We start from the raw sequence: 21,834 nt of genomic DNA, 5'->3' as shown, positions 1-21,834 counted from the left end.
CAGGACTGGGTTGAAAGGGGAACTGGTGCACTTCAAAACCACTCTCTGAAGTCTCCTCCACTTCAAAGGCACATTTAGGTATGTATACTGGGGCTGTCACCCCCTAAAATCAGACTGTTCTGGACCTACAAATGGACTGTTGTCAGAAGGACTGCAGTGCTGCTCAAAGGACTCAACTGGACTACTTTTGTGGAATGACTTCTTCTCCTTGTTGCTCTGCTGCCTGCTGCTCCCTGACTCTGCTGGAAGGATTTTGCCTTCCCACCACAAGTGACCTCCAAGGGCTTGTCAACTTGCCTTCTATTAAGAAGTCTCAGGGCCATAAAAGACTTCACCTAAAAGAGCAAATCCACACCTCAACATGCTGCGCCGGAACAATCAACACAATGCCTGCAGAATCTACGCAGTGCCTGTTTTATGGCTGAGAAATAGGTACAGTGCCTGCAGAATCAATGCAGCGCCTCTTTCACTGTGGTTCTATCAACACAGCGCATTTGGATTTTCCATGCATCTTCCCTGGGCATCAATTTGTCATCAACACCACACCGCAATAAGGAACAGATGCTGCTTATCTGGAAATCAACACTTCACCTTTCCCGTGACAAAAGAATCAATGTATCACCTTCCCTGCACAGTCAGGAACCGACGCACCACTTTGCTTTTCTGGCGCCTCACCACCCCTGTGGCCTGCGTCCTCTTTGTTTTTGATGCTTCTTAAGTACTTTGTTCTAAAGATATACATCCATGGGTTCCTAAGGATTGAGACTTACTTACACCTCTATAACAAGATATCAAGATAATAAGTATGTTTATTGGCAATAATACATATGTAGAATTAAAGAAGAATGCCATTTTGTGTTTTGAAGAAAATTAATTGCTGAAATGTAATCTTTTACAACACCTTTCTCATACTCATTTGTTTCATTGGTGGGTAGCAGTTTTTTCTTTTAAAAGAAGGAAAGAGTCCATATTGTACAGAGTATTCAGAAGAATCCAATATTAAGCATTTCAGTTATGGATGTGAATGGTAGGAAAGAGTATGTTCCAACCGGATCTCAACAATGTGAGTTGTGGCCAGACAACACATTTCACACCCATGGGTTCGCTGGCTGCAGTATGACTGATCAATAATGGGGAGTGCATCAGACACACAGGGCTTTTCTCTTAATAGAAAATAAAAAAGAATCCGCAGGACTGCAATAAAAGAGAGGTGCATAGTAGGTAAAACCTTTAATAGCACCCACTGTGTAATGAGCATTTTTACTGATTCATTTATTTGGGCCTATGAGAAATATTCTGGAGGGAAAACAAGAGGTGGAAGCAGCAAGGGTATTTCACCAAATAAGACTGTCGATAAAGGATACAATTTAATAACAGGCAATACATTTGAAAAGGTTTTACAGCTAAATTGCATTAACATTTTACATACATTTCTCATAAAATGCAGACAAACAGGGGGTCTGCCATGGGTTTTCAGACCCAGATCCTCGTTTTGTGACCCATTGGGCCTTGTGAGATCTGCAAATTCTGGTTAGAGGTTGCAAACCTGGTGCAAACTTCATGGGTGGGGTCCGTGAATCTGCAGCAGCCTTTGGAATCCATGAATCTGAAACCACACACTCCTACAATACGGTCCACAAACCCCCCAAAAATCATGTATTGGTCCTCAGCGGTGAGTTGGGCGCACGGCCTGGCTGAAGCCCAGGCACTGCGACCAACCACCACTGCTGGCTGGAAACTAAATATCTACTGAAAAATTAGATATTAATGTGAAGTTATGGTTTGCTTTGGTTATAGCCTCTAAAAGAAGGGTTTTTTTTTAAAAAAGTAGAAATTCACTGAAAAAACACAGTTAAAGTGTAGGTATGGTTACTAACCGAAAAACCACTGAGATATGCCAGTCATTGGCCTCAATTCATTACCTGCACATCCGTCATTCAAATTAAAACTCGCACAGCAAATGTAATGGTTATGACTTTATAATCCTGAAACTAATAAATAATTGTGTATTCACAGTCGTCTCTTTTATAGTGCTATGGCTAAAATGATAATAAACCCATAAATAAAAGTCAATACAAACAGGAAAAACAGCTGCAACTGACAATGGAGCAATAACTGTATGTCACTAGACAAAGCAATATTGAACCATAAAGATCTCTACGTCACTTTTCTCTTGAATTGCCTTGATTATTGCAATCATTAGCATCCTTAGCATTTAACAATAATGTGAGTGTAGTTGGGATCTCAAATACATTTTAACTGCAGTAGAGCATTCTATACACTACCTCTTTCACGGTCTTGGGAGAACTGAAAAGTGACAGATTTTCATAAAAGTACCTGACTGTGGAGTCAGACGATCCTGTGATGATCACTCTTTCGTCGTATTGTAGGCAAAGAACAGAACCAGTGTGACCAGTGAGGATTCGTTTACATTCCAGTTTATTCCTGTCCCAGATCTAGACAGCAAAAAAAAATCACGTTTATATAGATTTTTTTCAGAGAGTTGCATAAGTTATCAAGTTCACTTTGCTTAACTATAAAGTTGGTTGAAGTTGATGGACTTAATATGATCATTTTGTCACAATACAGAAGTTCTTTGGACAGTTCCTTGTAAATTTCCTTGTTACATAAAACAATTCATGGCAGATTTAATCTCCTGATTTTATAGGCCTCCTACATACTTTGTCAATGTGTTTTAAATTAATGCAACCTAAGGCATTTTATAAAACAAACACGTAGTTTTGTTTTAGTTGTAAGGGGATGAAGAAAAAAACACTCACCTCTACGAAGTCTGAAAGTCGTCTGCAATGCTTCCATCTTTATCAAGGTGTAGGAATCTTGTGTCACGGGTTATCTAGCCAGGAATGCATCGTAGATGCTTGAAGGTCAGGCCAGCGTTAGGTGTGTGTTTCCTTAGTTCCAAAGAGAGAATATTACTTATAACTTCCAGGGCGGGAAGCTGAACCAGGGATGGATGTGTGAATATGAACTAAGAGCATCACACTTTGTACACTTAGTACCTTTCTTCCCCTTTACAATAAGCTCCACCCAGGTTTGGGAACACTTACCATGGAGAGAACACTGGACAAAGGTAACCCCAAAGCTTGGGTATTAAATTAAGGGATTACAGTGAACGGCCTTGCTAAGATAGGAATGTGACCACAGGCTAGTAATACAACAGTAACACATAATAACTAATCATTGGGAAACCCATACGTCAACTCTATAGATCTTACAAATGAGAACGTGAGAAATGAGAACATGTTTTTGCTCTGCTGAATGGCAGAAATGTAATACAATCCAATTCCTTAGAAGCCTTCAGACCAACCATATTAGTCCAATGTGTAACAAATAACCGAGAATGCTCTTGAAATCTTTCGAGAAATGTCTACCAGTATGTATCACAACTAGATAATTTGGCTCTTTAAAATTCTTGATTAGAATTAGAAACATGCCTGAAGTGTTCTGAGAGTCTTCCGTTGATGAGAAGTGTGAGTTGAGTTATGGGAGACGGAGGCCAGCAGGAATAGCAATGGCAAAGGAAGATAAGGCTGAGCAGACATGTGGTAAGCTGTGACTAGTGCCAAGTCATTGTTCCTACTTTCTGCAGCTCTTGGCTCCCAGTGCTTTTTCAGTTAACATTGTAGGGTAGACTGGGTGACGCCATGGAAGGGAGAGCAAACAGAACATGCAATGGAAGAAAAAAGACATATGAGGCAGGGCTGGGGTTCACACAGTTTCTCAGTGTTACTCTATGGTCGTCAGTCTTAAAGCTGCATTTTACGAGCTACTGCATATAGAATACTTTCCCATGAAGGAAGTTGCATGAGATCCAACTAGATGAGTTTACAACTTAGCTTCAGAAATCAGGATCTGGAATTAGGGTGGTAAGCTTTGAAGAAAGAGCCAAGCCCCATATTCACACTACTGTTCGTAGGCAAAAATACAGCTCTAAAGCTAGAAGTATATCCTCTACAAACAGCAGCTTTAGGGGGTAGGCGAAGAGCCAGTTTTCAAATTATTCCTGAATGTTCGTTTGCCTGGCTAGATGTCACTTCAGATAAAATCAGTCAGTACAGTGCTGCAACACACTCACATTTAAAAGACTACCAATGTGATCACAAGGCTGCTTCTGAGAATCTGTAATAGATAGTGGCCTGCCCTTTACTGTATGTGAGGAGGTTTTTGAGGTTGTTGTTAAGAGGCTCAAGTGCAATGACACGTGCATTACTCAACATTTAAATATAGCACCTCAATGGTGTCATGTCTCAGAAGGACTTTGACTGAATGGTTATGCCTTTGTTTGTCAATTCCTTAGGCTGATCAAGGAGAGATCGCTTAGGCCGACGCACAATCCAGTACACAATGGCGAACAGTAATTTTTTTCTTCAAATGGAATACGCCATGAGCATATGGTGTTCAAACACTGAGAAGCACATGGGACACTAACAGGATGGGGGACGTTAGTTTCCATGTGGTTGGAGGCTTTTCAGTAGGATGGAATTCCAGGAGGAATCATGGTAGAACAAGGGACAGCCAACAATAGAGACCAGGCTCAGGCAGGATTCCCTGCAGCAAGCTACATCTTCTGCTGAACTGGTCCATTTTGTTGAGATACAAGAGTACCCTCTTCTTTGTTGTAACAGTTCATAACTGAGAAAAGATGTTGGGACTTACATTATTATGTAGGTCCAATGATACTTCCAGGAAGTTAGTGCCAGTTTCTTCGCTAATCTGATTGGAAGAGAACTAGACCCTATTTGTAAGTGGCTTTTGTTTAAGGACTTTTCCTGTAGTGCATCATGTACTATGCCTTCATTGTTATAACACACCATTAGTGTTTGCTCCCTCTGCTGTTAAATAACATACTAGTGGCAGCAGAATGTCATTGTAGGAAACGCCTCTAAAATTTTACCCTGTGGGCCAGTGAAATTAAATAGTATCCAAAGAAGCTAACAGAGTCTGCCACTACGGGCTTATCTGTAAGGAATACAACTGGAAATTCCAGGAGTTGTTTCCAATCTATGAATGTTATTTATGTTATTGTGATTGTCATTTATAGAGTGCATGGCAGCCCCCAAAGGGCTTTCTGGTGCCAACACAACAGATCAGACCACAGTGACGAAAATTACAAAAAACAAGTTTTTGGCTGCTTATGAAAGCCCTCAAAAGAGGACCATAAACTCAGAAAGGGAGGAAAAGCGTTCTAAAGTTTGGGGCCCACAAAAAAAACAAAGAATTCCTTGTCTAGTCAGACTGACCTTGCCCCTCCCCCCCCCCACTTCCGGTGCATCTTGGAACTGAAGAAGCAGTTTGCAGCAATACAGTTACAACCTTCACAAATGTTCTAGACAACATATGTCATAACTCTGGAAAATAAGAAATACATAAGCATTCAAGAATGCATTCAAATCATGAAGTTCCAGGGTAGGGCAAAGGCCACCGTCTTTCTTGGGAACAAGAAAATAAAATAAAATAGCAGCCCTGCCACACATCGTTCTATGGAACCAACTCCATGACACCTTTGCACAAAAGAGTTACAATATTCTGGCTCTTTATCAGTGGGCAGCCCTGGAGTGCTTTCCAGATCCACCTCCTGGGTTGAATCCATGCAACTGGTTTTGTAGGGCAAGATATTCGCAAGCATACATCCCAATAAAGTGAAAAAAGCTGACCCACCTATTTTTTCTTGTAAAAGAGGTCAGGCTTCAGAATGGGGTCACAGTCTGACCGAAAATCGCTGTCCAAGCCTGCCAAACTATTTTTTTCGACTTCAAAGAAACAAGGGAGATACTAGCTAGGGACCCGGGGTAATTATTTTTATAGCAGTGGTCCCAAGGTAGGAAAGGTAACACAAAAAGCTAAACATATGCAAATCAAAACACTGTTATTAATATACGATAATACAACCATAAATACAACTTCATAACCAAGTACCCCAATGTGCTGCGAGCGAACGAAGTGTCATGGATAGAATGAGGGAAGTACTCAGGCAAAGGTGTAATACATGTGATAAGAAAGTACACTGTTTGTGATACAATTGCGTTTGCAGAAATACAGTCCATAAGATATAAAATAAATCAATGCAAGCTGGGTCTGTATATATCCTCGGCGACATTTTGACCCTTATCCAAATAACAAAATCACCATCAAGACAGATACAATATAGCCCTGCGCAATTGCAACACTAGATGGGTCCACAGGAAGCGCGTGATCATCAAAGAGAGGGCTCCTGCTGTGATGTGGAACTGCTGAGGATGATAATAATTCCATTAGTACCCAATCTCTCGCAAAGGCAGCCCACACGTTTTCAAGGATATCAGTATCGGCGTCCTCTACTGAGATAGTGCCATCCACGTAACAGCAGGAACCCTAGCTTATCTCTCCAACGCCCCCCTTACTTTTAAAGCATGATATGGATTGTAGATTCTCCAGTCGGGGTGACAAATTCTCGATACCTCCAGCTCCTCATTAAGATTGTGACACAACGAGTGTACTTTTCTTGTCAAACGTATTACACATTTGCATGAGTACTTCCCTCTATTCCTGTGACTTTCTTTTCAAAACTATTTTGATACTATTTTGAAAGCCTGCAAGAGGACTCTTCCTCCACCAGTTGATGAGCTTTAGATCTATGCTATAACTGATCTGAATAGCCTTAGTTTTCAGTTTTATAAATCTTGTAGCAGATACGAATTCAGTTAAGGTACTGATAACACCACCAGTGGCAGAGCATGTGGGTAGGCTTTAAGCAGAGGAAGTGGGTCAGATGGAGGTGGAACATATAGGTGATGCCATAATGGAGCTGACCAGTGCCGGGTAGGATCCTCCAGTCTAAGCTCAATCAGCGTTCCTAATGGCTTCTTGGTGCACGCAGGAGCACCAGGACGAGCAGTAGTGAAGTGAAAAGAGGCCAGCACCACCTGGCTAAAGGCCATGATGTGTATGAGGTCAATGGGAGGGTCTGGAAACTCTGGAGATGGAGTAGAGAGCTCCAGATCCGGGGGTGAAGGTGGGTCTGAATCTGGCACCAATGGATTCTCATCCAAATCTGGCTCCAAGGTAGATGTCAAAGCTGGAGTCAAGGAACAAAGTTGCCAACTGGATGACCTAGCTCCACAAAGGGAGTACCATTGGGAAACAGACAGATTCCCTCCAGTGTTGTTTCTTGTGCTTCTTCTAGGACGTTTCTTTTCCATTGGCATTTGCTTTGAAGCCTTACTAGTCAACAGTGAGCCAGCATGTGACCTGGAATAATTCTGCTTTCTCAGAGTTCATCTTGAGCCCACACCTTGAAAAACATGGCTTGCTGATCCTTAATGGCCTTTGTAGGCATGCAGCTGCACTTTTCACATGAACTGGAGTCTTGTTTGGGTCCCAGACACAGATGTTGAGTGTATGAGATTGACAAATGTTTATCGCTAGGATAAAACCATTTAAATTCAGAAATGTTTGTGAGAAGACTGCCTATAAACACTGCTTCTGAAAACACTGTCAGTAAATTGTTCCAAAGAGAGGAACTCCAGATTTGCATCAAAGGACCCAATAAAAAAGAAACTGACACCACCAGGGTGGTGCCTTGTATCGCTTTGGAGGTCTCTATCTGGAGTGGCTCTTGGGGCCAATTCGAAGCTAAGGCACCACGTGGCAGGACAGGGGAGCTGTTTTAAACTTTCCAGTTCCAGCCTGGCACCTGCAGTGAATTTAAGAGGTGAGATATTTGCAAGTAGCAGGATCCATCAAGAGAGTCAAGAGGCTTTGAAAGCAAAATTGTGATTTCTTATTCTGTCAAAAAAAACACTCCCTGGTGTTTCATTAACAAATGCTCAGACATTTGTGCTTTGGTATACCCTTGCAGGGATGCAGGGACGAGGTGGTAATGTCCAATTCAGACTGCCATCTTTATTTCTTTGGTTTTCCTTGTCCCAGGGTCAAGTATTATAACACTACGGCACCCACCCCTCACTCTAGTTAGTGCTATGAAAGCCAAATTAAGAGAAAATAAATGGGGCTTCAAGGTTTCACAATCTGTAATGAAATGAGGAAAAATTTGATTCAAACTAACTAGCAGTAGGCTTTTGCGCCACTGCTCTTCATGTGACACATTCTGTTGATATGGGGGGTCGTGCTGCATGTGTATGCTAACATGCCTTCAAAGATTTTGCCACATAACCTAATGGTGGAATAGAATGACACATTCAGATCTGTCTGCTGGTTGGTAATTAGGATAATAAAACATTTTTATATTGTATCATTTTCAGAATCCTGACATCTAAATCTAGTTTCATGAGGTTTGGGTTATGAGTAATAAATATCTGGAACTGACTTCATAAGGCCATTTAAATGTACACAATCATGACTGAAAGCTCAATTTTGAAAATCACTCCTAGGCAAACCTTCCATTCTAGTTACTGTGCTAATCAGTTGAAGCGGATGAGCTAATATTTTCCCAAAGCACCAAGAAGTCTCTAATCCTTGTGTGTGTGGGACCCTTCCCTGCACTTTAAATTTTCATGACTCAACAAGGGACTAGGCACTCAAATTCATCTTGAAAATAAATGCTGCATTTCTGCTTGCTGCGCATAACTCTTTCTGTTTCAGACACCAGAGTCATTGTGCTTTATTAAATGTATTATTTCTTTGTTAGCTTGCTGTGTGAAACTCATGGTGTTACAATTAATTGGTTAAACAATGATTCTCAGGACCTGCTTGGTATGGGAGGCAGGAAGAGGTGGATATTCCTTTGCAGGATCTTGTAAAGGCCATAATGATGGAGGAATCTGGCATTGTGTTATCTGTGAGAAGGAGGCTGACATCAAATACAGAACTAATTTTGATTGGTTCTTACTCGGTGGGGACCTGTAAAATGTATCACTTGGATAAAATTTCATTTTTTAATTGTGAAAGATAATTTTAGTTAGTAAGGATTTTGCCCCGCTCACCTTGGACATCCCCTTTTACTCCTTCTCTTGACCCTCAATGCTCCTTACATTTCTGCTCAAGGACTTGTATTCTAGAGCACGATCATTTCTCCTCTTGAACCTTAGTATTACTGTTGATGCTATATTTGCTGACACCTGCTGCTTCCAAAAGTCTTTCATTCGCCCACAACCTTAGGTAAGTTTTAACAATTTCCCTTTATGGGAACGTAATTTTACCTTACTTTGCATATACTGTCTCTAATAAAGTGTACTAGCATTGGCTGAATTGAATTGTCTGGATTATATTCATGTGTGCTATATAAAGGTGACTATTGTTTTATGCTTAATTAATTCGATTTGAGATTGTAATTTTACTAATTTTTTAATAAAACTCCATGATTTGCAATATTACCCTTCTCTGTTGTCCGTGTGGGGCAAATTCTGCTTTACTGTCATAGAGATGCTACTGAATTTAGAATTTTAGCCTCAATTGGAGATACAGGTCCATCTCAGAGGGCACAGCTTACATTCAAATTTGTGCCAAGTTTGCATGGTGCAAACACCATCCACATCTCTCACGGTATCTGCTTCACTATGCAACAACTGAATTACTGGACCTACTAGCAGGCAGAAGATGTCTTGCATGCACTAGTGTCATCTGCTGGATTGAATCTGCCTATCATAGCAGTAGAAACCAGCAAGGAGAGATAGTGGAGAACTCAGCCTGCTGTTAGATCCATACCTACCTTCTGTTTAAGCCTCAAGTATGTATTTCATATTTAGTATGTAGTATTTTATAGCATGAACCTAGCCAACAGAAATCTGGTGGTCTTGTGCTGTTGAAAGCAGGAACCAAAGATAATCCAGTCTTTGCATTGGGTACTTCTTGTAACTGAGAGCTTACCTGTTCTTTACTTTGAGTTGGTTGTGATGCATGAGAAACACATTGACTCTGGTACTGAGTAGGCCAGGTCTTTATCATGAGAATACTGTCTGAGGATTTGAGTCTGATTTGTACAACTCAAAGTCTGCAAATTCTAAACCCCATGATTCCCGCTCTGATAAGCAAAAAGCACCAAAAAGAAGCTCTTGGTGAGATGCATTACAATATGTTCAAAGCACCTTTTCCCACCAGATGTTTTACATTCAACCTTCTTTAATGGTGCATCTCAACAGTGTATCCAACCCCATGGAACCATTGTTGGATAAATCCTAGTGGCCCTCTCTACTGATGATGTTTGAGCTCCATGAAAATGAATAAAGGATTTAGGGCTACATGTACGACACGATTTTGCAGTCGTAAATGGCGAAAATTGCCATTTGCGACGGCAAAATGGCCCTGTACAGTGTACCATCCCTATTTTGCGAGTCCACATCCAGTTACCAACTCGCAAAATAGGGATTATGATTCAGAATTAGGAAGGGGTATCCTGAGGGCATCCTCTCCTAATTGCGACTCACAGGGGGCTGTATGATTGTTTAGTGAGCATGAATGCGGTTGCAAAACAATCGCAGTTAACACCAATTTCAAATTGGTGTTAACCCATTCGCAAACGGGAAGGGGTCTCCAGGGGACCCCTTCCCCTTTGTGAATGGTAGCGAAAATGTTTTTTTCAAAGCCAGAGCAGGCAGTGGTCTCATTTACCAAGAAATCTAAATCATGCCTCCACTGAGACAGCAAGGACTGAAGATGCTTTATGCCAGGAGATTATGGATTTTAAAATTGACTGGTTATAACTGCCTCCAAGACTTTGGTCAGTGAAATAGTTGTTTGCTTTTTATAAGTGAATGAAGGTTATGCCTTAAGATTTGGTTTCCTACAAGGGGACCCAAAGAATCTTTCTTAAGGGCTGCTGGGTGTCTCCTGCTCCCTCCAAGCCAGGAAAGGCTTGTTTCACTTTCATCTGTGAAGATAAAAAGGAGGGACAGAATACATTTCTGCTGCAGACATTTTTTGAAGTTGTTTTTTTGCCACTCTTTTGTGTACTGTTTTTGAAAGTAATATCCAAAAAACATATGATGGGAGCATTTTTTATTTGGATTTTGGTTGAACAGGTGGTTGGTGAACAATGTATAACAAGTTTCAAGAATTTGCTAGCAATAATAATTTTGTTTGCAATAGAGAGGATTTGTCAGCATGCAAAACCTTATGCTAGTTCTTAGAAAACTCCTTGTATAGTTGTTTGCCAGTGGGTCCAATGTGTCTTGACCATATCTATTCCTAAGCATAGACCAACAGGCATCCCTGCATTGTGAAAGTGTCATTCAGATTCCTCTATCACAGGGAAATTTACCTGGTATCCTGTCACATGAACCAAACTCTTCAAACAACATTTGGGGGGTTATTCCAACTTTGGAGGAGGTGGTAATCCGTCCCAAATGTGACGGATTTACCACCAGCCGTATTACGAGTTCCAGAGGATATAATGGACTCGTAATACGGCTGGTGGTATATCCGTCACTTTACCGTCACTTTTGGGACGGATTACCACTTCCTCCAAAGTTGGAATAACCCCCTTGGTCTTTGCCTGTAATGTGGAGTTATTGTGGGTGACCAGTATGAGGTGTTGTTAGTGTCATCAAGAATATAATTTCAAGTTGGTCTGGCCAAGCCACTGGCCATAGTGGCAATTAAGATTATTTGGCAATATGATATCTAAGTTGTGTAATTTAGTAGAATACGGGGATACCTTTCCTCATCAAACTAGAAAGTGACAGTTGTCCCACCCCCTTGGAAATGACGTCACATCCGTTACTGGGACTTCTGGTGCCCCTGAGAGCCTACCCCAGAACTGACGTAGATGTACGGGGTGTCACATGGGTTGTGACATCATCGGGTCACGTGTTAGTCATATACCAGGGTCCTAGCTCCTGTGTTAGGTCTATGGGGTTGTGAAAAATGGGGGCCCTGTTCATGTGCACCTTGTTTCTGCACCTAAGACTACAGGTCTGGACATGTCAGACATTCAGGACCAGGTGGCTGCTTGGGTGCCTCCTCACAGGGCGCAGCATTGAAAATGTAAGGCCAAACCTCCACAATGTTGGCTAATCCAAAAAGAGGGGCTGGACAAATGTTGCAAAGGTCTTGACACATGGTTAGCATTATGTGTAGCCCCTCAACGTATCAGAACCATCAAGGAGAGCATGTGACCGCTATATGTTGTAGAGGAGTACACCTTAAGGAGCCGGCTAGAGCCGTGTTCCAAACCGTGAGCCATAGCTGAAATAGGTTGTCAGGGCATTATGAAGTGATACAATCCTCTCACCAGAAAAGCCGCCTAGTCAGGGGCCCAGAACACTGTCAATAGATATTATAGGACCCTAACGCCTTTGGTATTGGATGAGAATGCACAGCCGCTGACCCTAAAGATGGGGGTTCCGACGTTACTGGATTTCAAGAGGAACTTTGCCATCGGCTTGAAAAGCTCAGCCTCAAGGATTTGCCGCAAATGATATCCCCTATTAAGGTTGACAGCAGTGGCAGTGAAGCCTCGAAAGACTAATTAAATGATGGCATCAAATTCATCGACACTAAAGATGATGAAGAAGGTACAGCATCACCGAATTCGCCGGTCTATGAAGGGAATGGGCTTTCAGGAGGACCCTGATCCTGAGGCAGTCGTCGTACAGCCAGCAAGTGTAAACTCCGATGCTGTTGATACACCAATGGACCTATGTGACTCGCAAGATTTCAGAGCAGCCGCTGAGTGTAGCGCAAATGCTGAGGTTAGTAAAAAAAAAAACCTCTATAGACAATTATCATGTATACGCTGATATCATACTTTTAACTAATAGTATGTCTTTTTTATTTCTGTTTGAACCGTAGAAAACAACCGCAAAGGGAGATGTGCAAGAGGGGTCTGCGCCAAAGGATAACAATGTACATTTTTACTGCTTATGCTGTTCCAGACAGTCTGAAAGTATTCCAAGCCAGAACAAAGAGCCGCAAAAGAAAGGTGTTTCCACCTACAATAGCACAGATTTTGAAAAGGAAACTCCGGGCGTAATTTATGATGTCATATGGCCTGTTAAAGGTTTTGCAACAACCGTTGTGAGCACCTGTTAAACATGACTAATACAACCTCCGTTATGGGCATAAAATTAACGAACCACAGCAGGAGGCTCACGAATGTCTATGCGAGTTGTACACCGCAAGAATGATTTGACACATATGTAGCAGGTTAAACCCGCACAAAGTATATAAGTTGTTAAGGGTGGTGTTCGGGTTGTCCACTGTGAAGAAATATTTCCACTCTGGTATGATTAAGGTGTTGGCAGTAAAGGTCAATGAGATCCGATACGCAGACGAGCCCTGCTCAAAACTCGAACATATGCAGGGGATGTGTACCTATTTTGACAAAAGATTGATAGAAAGGGTCAAAGAAAGACGAATGTGTGATATTTAATTTAAAAATAGAAGAATGGGGTCTTTAGCACCCTGAAAGTTATTTTAAAATATACAGAGGTGGAGGGTAGCGGGCCATAACTGTGTTATTTAACGTTACATACTCAATTTTAGGACGAGAATTAGAGTGTCGCGGTGCAAGATGTCTATGAGTTACACCCTGGATGCACATGCATTGCCAGAATGGTATATGTGCTGCTTAAAGGAAGAATAGCTGAAATATAACCAGTAAGTCTACAGTATCTGAACATTTCTGAACAGTCAGATATGGGGCTGAGCACCATTTCTGAATACATAACCAGATGATGTATCAACGTATGGCTGCATACAACGGATTAATACTGGAGCTTGTACAAAGGGTGTACATGTGAATTAAGACTTTTGCCGATGACCGCATTTCGCATAGCTTCAAGCTTCTGGCCGATGATTATTTCACAAATAAGGGTTTTGTATTGTCAGGTCTAGAACTTTACGAGCTTATGAATGCTATCAGTATCCTGAGTGTACAAAGTGATAGGCGGGGCGAGAGGGAAGTTGTGTCAAGAGCTATCGAGTGTGTATCTACAAAAATAGCAAAACGGGTGATGCTGAGGCCGAGTAACGGCGGTGGTCCTAGTAATGTATGTAGCACGTGTCATACTATGTACGCATAGTGAAAAGTCAACATGTTGTACGGCAAAGCCGACCATAAGACCAATAGTTAGAAACTGTAAAGTATGTCGTTTGTCTTTTATTTCATGACTTGTAAAAGCTGATAACATGTCAGGGGGCGAAGGGTTAAGGAAGCTTTATTATGATACAAGTGGTGTCGGTAGCTTCGTGGATACTGAAGAACGAGTTACTTACCTTCGGTAACTACTTTTCTGGTGGATACATTAGCTACCTGTGGATTCCTCACCTATTGAATACTCCCATTGCGGAATCCACAGGTAGCTAATGTATCCACCAGAAAAGTCGTTACCGAAGGTAAGTAACTCGTTCTTCTGATGGATACAACTACCTGTGGATTCCTCACCTATTGAATAGAGTCCCAAAGCAGTACCGCACTCGGTGGCGGGTGCCTGAATGGTCAAACCAAGAAATCCTGCAGCACTGACCATGCAAAATGGCCATCCCTCCTAACCTCAGAGTCCAAGCAGTAATGCTTCGCAAAAGTTTGGAGGGATGACCAGGTTGCGTCCTTGCAGATGTCAACCACAGGAACACCCCTAGCCAAGGCCGAAGAGGCCGACTTAGCTCTGGTGGAATGAGCTCTTATACCATCAGGGGGTACTTTCTTTGCTAAAGAGTAACACATTTTAATGCAAACAATGACCCACCTGGAGAGTGTTCTCTTGTGGACTGCCTTTCCTCTCCTCTTTCCTCTTTCCCACGTACCCGATGAAGAGCTGATCCTCCAGCCTGAAATCCTTCGTTCTGTTCACATAAAAGCTTAGCGCTCTCCTTGGGTCTAAGCGGTGAAGTCTCTCTTCTTCTTTTGAAGGATGAGGCGGAGGATAAAACGTGGAAAGAGTAATCGTTTGGGCCATATGAAAGGGTGAAACAACCTTCGGTAGGAAAGCAGCCTTGGTCCTCAACACCACCTTATCCCCATAAAAAGATGTGTAAGGGGGTTTTACAGACAGAGCTTGCAGCTCACTCACTCTCCTTGTAGAAGTAATTGCAACCAGGAAAACCGTCTTTAGGACCAATAACTTAAGGGGCAAGAATGCATAGGCTCAAACGGGGAACCCATAAGAAAAGTCAGAACCAAGTTTAAATCCCACTGAGGCATAATGAAAGGAGTGGGAGGGAATTTATTAATAAGACCTTTCAAGAACCTAAGTACTATAGGGGATTTGAATAGAGAAGGCTGGTCTGGAAGACATAGAAAGGCTGACAGGGCAGACAAGTATCCCTTAACCGTAGCCACTGCACAACCCCTCTGTGCCAGAGACAATGCAAAAGATAAGATATCTGATAAGTGAGCACGTAAGGGATCAATTTGCCTCTCTCCACACCAAATCACAAATTTAGCCCACCTATTAGCGTAGATAGATTTAGTGGAGTGTCGCCTGGCCGATAAGATAACATCCACTACATCAGGCGGGAGAGAAAAGGAACTCAGGTTGCCCCGTTCAATCTCCAGGCATGAAGGTGCAGGCTCTGGAGGTGGGGGTGTAAAACCTGCCCCTGCGACTGCGAGAGGAGATCTGCCCTCAGAGGGAGACGGAGCGGAGGGCACAGTGAGAGTTGGAGAAGGTCCGTGTACCATACCCTCCTCGGCCAATCCGGAGCTATTAAGATGACTTGGGCCCGGTCTTGGTGAATTTTCCTCAAAACTCGAGGAATCAAGGGTATGGGAGGAAACGCGTAAAGCAACTGGTCGCACCAGGTCATTTGAAACGCGCCCCCCAATGCTCCTTGTCCCGGATACTGGAGGCTGCAGAATAACGGGCAGTGCGAATTCTCCCGAGTGGCAAACAGATCTATCTGAGGAAATCCCCACATCAGGAAGATTAGACAGACCTGATCCGGATGGAGACGCCACTCGTGATCGGCCGAGAAATGGCGACTGAGACTGTCCGCACGTACGTTCAAGACTCTGGCCAGATGATTTGCTACTAAGCAAATCTGATGGTCCTTTGCCCAGGACCAAAGCCGTAGAGCTTCTCTGCAGAGAAGGTACGACCCTACTCCTCCCTGCTTGTTTATATACCACATCGCAGTAGTATTGTCAGTCAGGACCTGAACTGACTGACCGCGAAGGGATGGGAGGAAGGCCTTGAGAGCCAGAGTACAGCCCGCAACTCCAACAGATTTATATGAAACATCTGTTCCACTGGAGTCCAAAGACCTTTGATCTCCAGGTCCCCCAGATGAGCTCCCCACCCTAGAGTGGAAGCATCCGTTATTACTGTGGCCACAGGCGGAGCTTGCGAGAATGGCCTTCCTCGGGAAAGATTGCCATCCGCAATCCACCATTTCAAATCCGTGGCAGCATCCCTGGAGATCCTCACCGAACCTTCGAGATCTCCTTTGTGTTGAGACCACTGCCTTCGGTGGCACCACTGAAGAGCCCTCATGTGCCAGCGAGCGTGAGTGACCAGCAGTATGCAAGAAGCAAACAGACCGAGCAGGCGCAGGACCTTGAGGACCAGAATGACCGCTCCATTTTGAAACATTGGAACCAACGCCTGAATGTCCTGAATCCGCTGAGGCGGAGGGAAGGCTCGATTCAATGTTGTATCCAGAACTGCCCCTATGAACAGGAGGCGCTGAGAGGGCTCTAGGTGAGATTTGGGCACGTTCACTGAAAAACCCAGGTCGAACAACAACTGAGTTGTCGACTGAAGGTGATGCAACACGAGCTCCGGAGACTTGGCTTTGATCAACCAGTCATCCAGATAAGGAAATACTGCTATCCCCTTCCTTCTGAGCTCTGCCGCAACCACCGACATCACCTTTGTGAAGACTCGAGGTGCTGAAGTAAGACCAAACGGGAGGACCGCAAACTGATAGTGCTGCGACCCCACCACAAACCGGAGATACTTCCTGTGCGACTTGAGTATCGGGATATGAAAGTAAGCATCCTGCAAGTCGACAGACACCATCCAATCTCCATCGTTCAGCGCCAAAAGCACCTGAGCTAGGGTCAGCATCTTGAAATTTTCCTGTTTGAGGAACCAATTCAAGACCCTCAGGTCCAGGATTGGCCTCAATCGACCATCCTTCTTGGGGATCAGGAAGTATCTCGAGTAACAACCCTGACACCTTTCCTGCTCTGGAACCAACTCCACCACGCCCTTGGAAAGGAGGACTTGAACCTCCTGTTCTAGTAACAGGAGGTGTTCTGAACAGTAGGAGGGACGGGGTGGGAGGGGGGCGGAAACTCCCGAAAAGGGTAGGGCATAGCCTTTTCTCACAATGCTGGTAACCCAGGAGTCCGATGTTATGACCTCCCACTTGTGGAGAAAATTCAGTAACCTCCCCCCTACAGGAGTGGAGTGAGAAGGAATTGGCGGAAGCCTAAGGCTGCTTCCCATGCTGCACCCCTCCAGAGGATGAGGAAAAGGCAGAGTGCTGCTGAGTGGCTCCCCTGGTGCGGACCCTACCCCTCCCTCTGAAAGATCTATAGGAGAGAGCAGAGGTGGGTTGCTGGAATTTTCCTCGAAAGGAGGAGGAGGAACCACGGCCAAATCCTCGAAACCTCCTAAAAAATCTGGAGGAAGCAGAAGAAGAGGCTTGCAAGCCGAACGACTTGGCAGTGGCCCTACTCTCCTTGAATCTTTCTAAGGCCGAATCTACCTTGGCGCCAAAAAGCTTGTCTCCATCAAAAGGAGGGCTCCTAGAGGGTTGATTGTACATCAGAGGAAAAACCAGAGCTACGAAGCCAGGCCTGCCTCCTCGTAGCCACAGCAGTACCCATACCTCTAGCAACAGAGTCAGATGTATCCAACCCAGATTGAATAACCTGGGTTGCTGCTGCCTGAGCATCAGAGATCAGGCTCAATAATTCTTGAGGAACCTCAGTGTGCGTTGACTTAATCTCGTCCATCAGGGCGTAAATGTATCTCTCTAAGATGCACGTAGCATTGGTGGATTTCAAAGCCATGCTACATGACGAGAAAACCTTCTTTGATGACATGTCCATCTTTTTAGAGTCTCTATCCAAGGACACAGCTGGAAAGGACCCAGGAGCAGATCGAGCTGAGCAAGAAGCCTGAACTACCAGGCTTTCAGGTGTCGGATGCATGGAAAGAAAGCCTGGGTCAGCCGGTGCAACCCGATATCTCCGAGCCACAGATCTATTCACGGCCGAAGATGACACCAGCTTCTTCCAGACTTCCATAATAGGGTCCAGTAGTGCCTCATTGAAAGGCAAAAGTGGCTCTGCAGTTGTTGAGGCAGGATGCAACACTTCTGTCAAGATGTTTGGCTTGGTCTCAGACACCGGCAAAGGGAGGTCCAAAAAGGCAGCCGCCTTTCTAATGACTGAATGAAAAGTCGCTGCCTCCTCTGTGTACTCCCCAGGTGATGACAAGTCCCATTCAGGAGAGGTGTCTAGACCACTAGCAGTGTCCAAGCCATGGAGACCTTCACGAGAGTCCTCAATCTCCCCTTCCTCCAATGCCTGTCTCCGGTATTCCTGCTCTTCAAGGAGGCGAAGAGCAAGCCTCCTCAAATGCAGTCTCTCCTCTATCCTCTGCATCAACATGGCGTCAGCAGATGTCGAAGCTTGACGCCGATCCTCGGATCCGTCAGATGCCGGATCTAACAGCGCCATGGTTTTCTTCGGCGCCGAACGTGGAGCAGGACGGACTGAAGACTGTTCCGGAGTCGGTGGAGGTCTAGTCGGCGTCGCTGGCTGAGATGCCGAAGCCACAGGAGCCAAAGCCACAGGAGCCGATACCGGCGCCGAGCTCACATTTCCCAATGGAAGAAAGGGCATAAAGGGTGTCGGTCGAAGTGGAGCCGGAGCACCCATGTTGAAGGCCAAAGGGCCTGACGGACCAGCCGGTCCACCACTCTGTTTGAAGATGGAGAACATCGCATTTAAGAATGCGGTACTATCAGCTCCAGGAGCCGGGAAAGCCGGGTATTGAGGTGCCTGGTTCAAAGGCGACATCGACGCCGATCTCGATGTCTGCATAGACAGAGAAAACATCTGAGGCTGTGGAATCTCGAACACCGAAGGAGGATTAACCAATGACATTGGTGAAGTCGGTGAAGTCGGAGAAGGTAACGGCATCGGCGGCTGGGGAGAGACAGTGGGACTAACTTCCCAAGTCTTTCGACGTCGAGTCGATGGTGACCTCGATCGAGACCTCTCCTTACTTGACCGGCGCCGAGATTCTCGACGACGCCGGGAGTCTCAATTACACCGATGTGACTTCGGTGACAACGACTTTCAGTGAGGTCTTTTCTCCTTCTTCTTGGACTTCGCAAGAAAACGTTTGGCCTCACGTTCTTTCAAGGCCTTTGGATTCATACGTTGACAAGAATCGCACTTGTCAACGTCGTGGTCGGAACTAAGACACCACAAACAGTCAGAATGTGGGTCCGTCACTGACATTTTGCCTCCGCACTCTCGGAAGGGCTTGAATCCTGACTTTCTTTGCAACATTGTAATGTCTCAAAGCAAAAATAGCCAAAAAACACACTGTAACTATGTCGAGCAACAGTAGCTCCCTCGAAGAACCGTTTCGAATGGAACGGAAAAAAGGGAACTGACGTCGGTAAAGACCTCTTATTGCCTGTATGACGTCAGACGGCGTTGCGTGGGCAATTGTGACGTCCTCGTCGACGAGCAGAAGCTAGGAAGAAGATTTCCGTTGAATGCTGGCGCAATGGGAGTATTCAATAGGTGAGGAATCCACAGGTAGTTGTATCCATCAGAAGCACAGTTTAGAAGGGCTTTAGCTGAAAATGAGCCAGTAAACAGAGCCCAGGTGAAGACGTGGTTATCTTCACTCCCCAAGCCCACCCAGAAGCGGTTTAAGAGAAGACCTACAATTGTTAATGCTCAAGTAGATTATCAATGGAAGGCGGACATAATCAGTCTTCAAAATTTTGCAAAACGTAATAACGGTGCTTGATATATATTAGCGGTCATAGATGTCTTATCTAAGTACGTCTATGCAGAAGCCTTATTCAATAAAAGTGGGAGCAGTGTTACTGACGTCGTTAAAGCCATCTTCAGGAAAGGCTGAACACCTCAAAATCTACAAATAGATGCTGGAAAAGAGTTTTTAAACAGAACGTTTCAGAAATTACTAAAGCAGCACAATGTTAAACATTTTGTAACACAAACTGAAGTAAAAGCAGCTGTTATAGAGCGTTTTAACAGAACCTTAAAGTCTAAGATATGGAGATATTTCACGGCATATAACACTTACCGATACATGGATGTTCTAAAGGCTTTTATAGACGTTTATAACACCACTTACCACAGAACCATTATGGCACCCGTAAATGTAACATCAGCTAATTTGTTAAAGGTGTGGTGAAAGGTGTAAGGGAACCGGATCGCCAATGTTGTAAAGAAGCCTCTTTTATAAGAAGGCGACCATGCTAGGGTTTCAAAATTAAAAGGGGTCTTCAGAAAGGGTTACCAATAGACTTTTAGTGATGAGATATTTAGAGTGGAAAGTGTGAAGCTTAAAGAGGAAGTAAATATTTACAAGTTAAAGGACTATGATGGGAAAAAGGTGTCGGTGTCATTTACAAGGAGGAGCTACAAAAGGTACCTAATGATCCACACAGGGTGTATGAGGTTGAAAAGATTCTGAAAAGGAAACGTAGCGGGGCTAACCAATAGGTTTTTGTCAAATGGCGAGGGTGGCCTGTGAAATTTAACAGTTGGGTGTTGGCCAGTTATGTGCAGGTTGTGTGAGTACGAGGGGATGTTGCTGTAGACTCCGAGATGGAGACAACGCTGTTTTACATTATGATGCCGTCCAACGTATTAAAGGACATGTTCCCCGACAATCACCTTTCTAATTATACAGTGAAGTTGGCTAAACCCGTAGACCTGAAAAGGGACTGGGAAGTCACCCTAACGGAAATACAATACCTCCGAACATGGAATACTTTTTCAGCGCTCGAGGCCAAATTTAATATAAAGAATGAGCAGGACCCTTTGAACATCCATGCAGGATTTCCTCAAGGCTATTGCCCAGCAGTTGCCGCGGTGGTCGAAGAAATCAACAAGTCTATAGGCAACACTGAAACATACACAAATGTTCATTTAGTGGTAGATAACATTAGACGGAAGGTGGTTCTTAAAGCTCCACGTCGTGAGACTGTGTTTAACTGTTCAGGTAAATTAAGAAGGGTTTTAGGGACAGTACAACATAACAGAAGTCAAATAGAACTGGACCAGTCGTGTCCCGATATTAACGGTGCTTTCTATTCACTTTACATGTATACCGGCATCATAGAGTCGCAGAGGATCAGGGATAGTTATTCGCCGTTGCTAAGATGGGTCCAGGTGAGGGTGCAAATAACAAAATGGTTAATATACAATACAACAAACCCAACTACGTGTCAGTTTCTAAAAATCATTTTGACACCATTACGATCATGATCTATGACGATCAGGCTGAACCGGTGTCCTTTAAATACTGGAAAGTTATTGTTAAGATTCATTTAAGTCCGCAAAGCGAGGGCGACTATTAACGAGTGATCATGGTGATTATGAAAACATACGGTGACCCCTCTATGTATAGAGATTATTACAGAAACCAGGTTCGATATGGAGCCCCAAAGCCGTACTTTCAAGGGTCCCTGTTATGCACGGGGCCTGTTTAGGGGGGTTTCTTCCATAGTGCGATTAGAAGAGCTATGCCGTTCTTGAGAAGAGACTATGAAATTGCAAAACCGCACGTCAAAGCGGCTGCTACGAACATTGCGCAGGATGTTGTGGTGTCCGTGATGTCTGCAGTTGTCGAACGTATGAATAAACAGCCTCAAGAAGGAGCGGGTTTGGTGTACAAATGTTGCACACGCGTTAAGAGGAAGCGCAAT

General features: G+C 44.0%; 1 protein-coding gene across 2 annotated transcripts in view; it reads right to left on the bottom strand.

Moving 5' to 3' along the window:
- The window catches only part of BTRC (beta-transducin repeat containing E3 ubiquitin protein ligase), a 1,279,452-nt gene that overhangs the window by 323,247 nt on the left and 934,371 nt on the right, over positions 1 to 21,834 (bottom strand). For both annotated transcript variants that reach the window (XM_069239553.1, XM_069239552.1), the window contains one exon: positions 2,338 to 2,456. In XM_069239553.1, coding sequence (XP_069095654.1) covers positions 2,338 to 2,456 — 119 coding nt within the window. The remainder of the gene's footprint in view (positions 1 to 2,337; positions 2,457 to 21,834) is intronic.

This window comes from Pleurodeles waltl, chromosome 6, assembly GCF_031143425.1.
Source record: "Pleurodeles waltl isolate 20211129_DDA chromosome 6, aPleWal1.hap1.20221129, whole genome shotgun sequence".
Classification (NCBI taxonomy): domain Eukaryota; kingdom Metazoa; phylum Chordata; class Amphibia; order Caudata; family Salamandridae; genus Pleurodeles; species Pleurodeles waltl.
The sequence above is the reverse complement of the archived record's forward strand: the minus strand, read 5'-3'. Positions and strand labels throughout refer to the sequence as shown.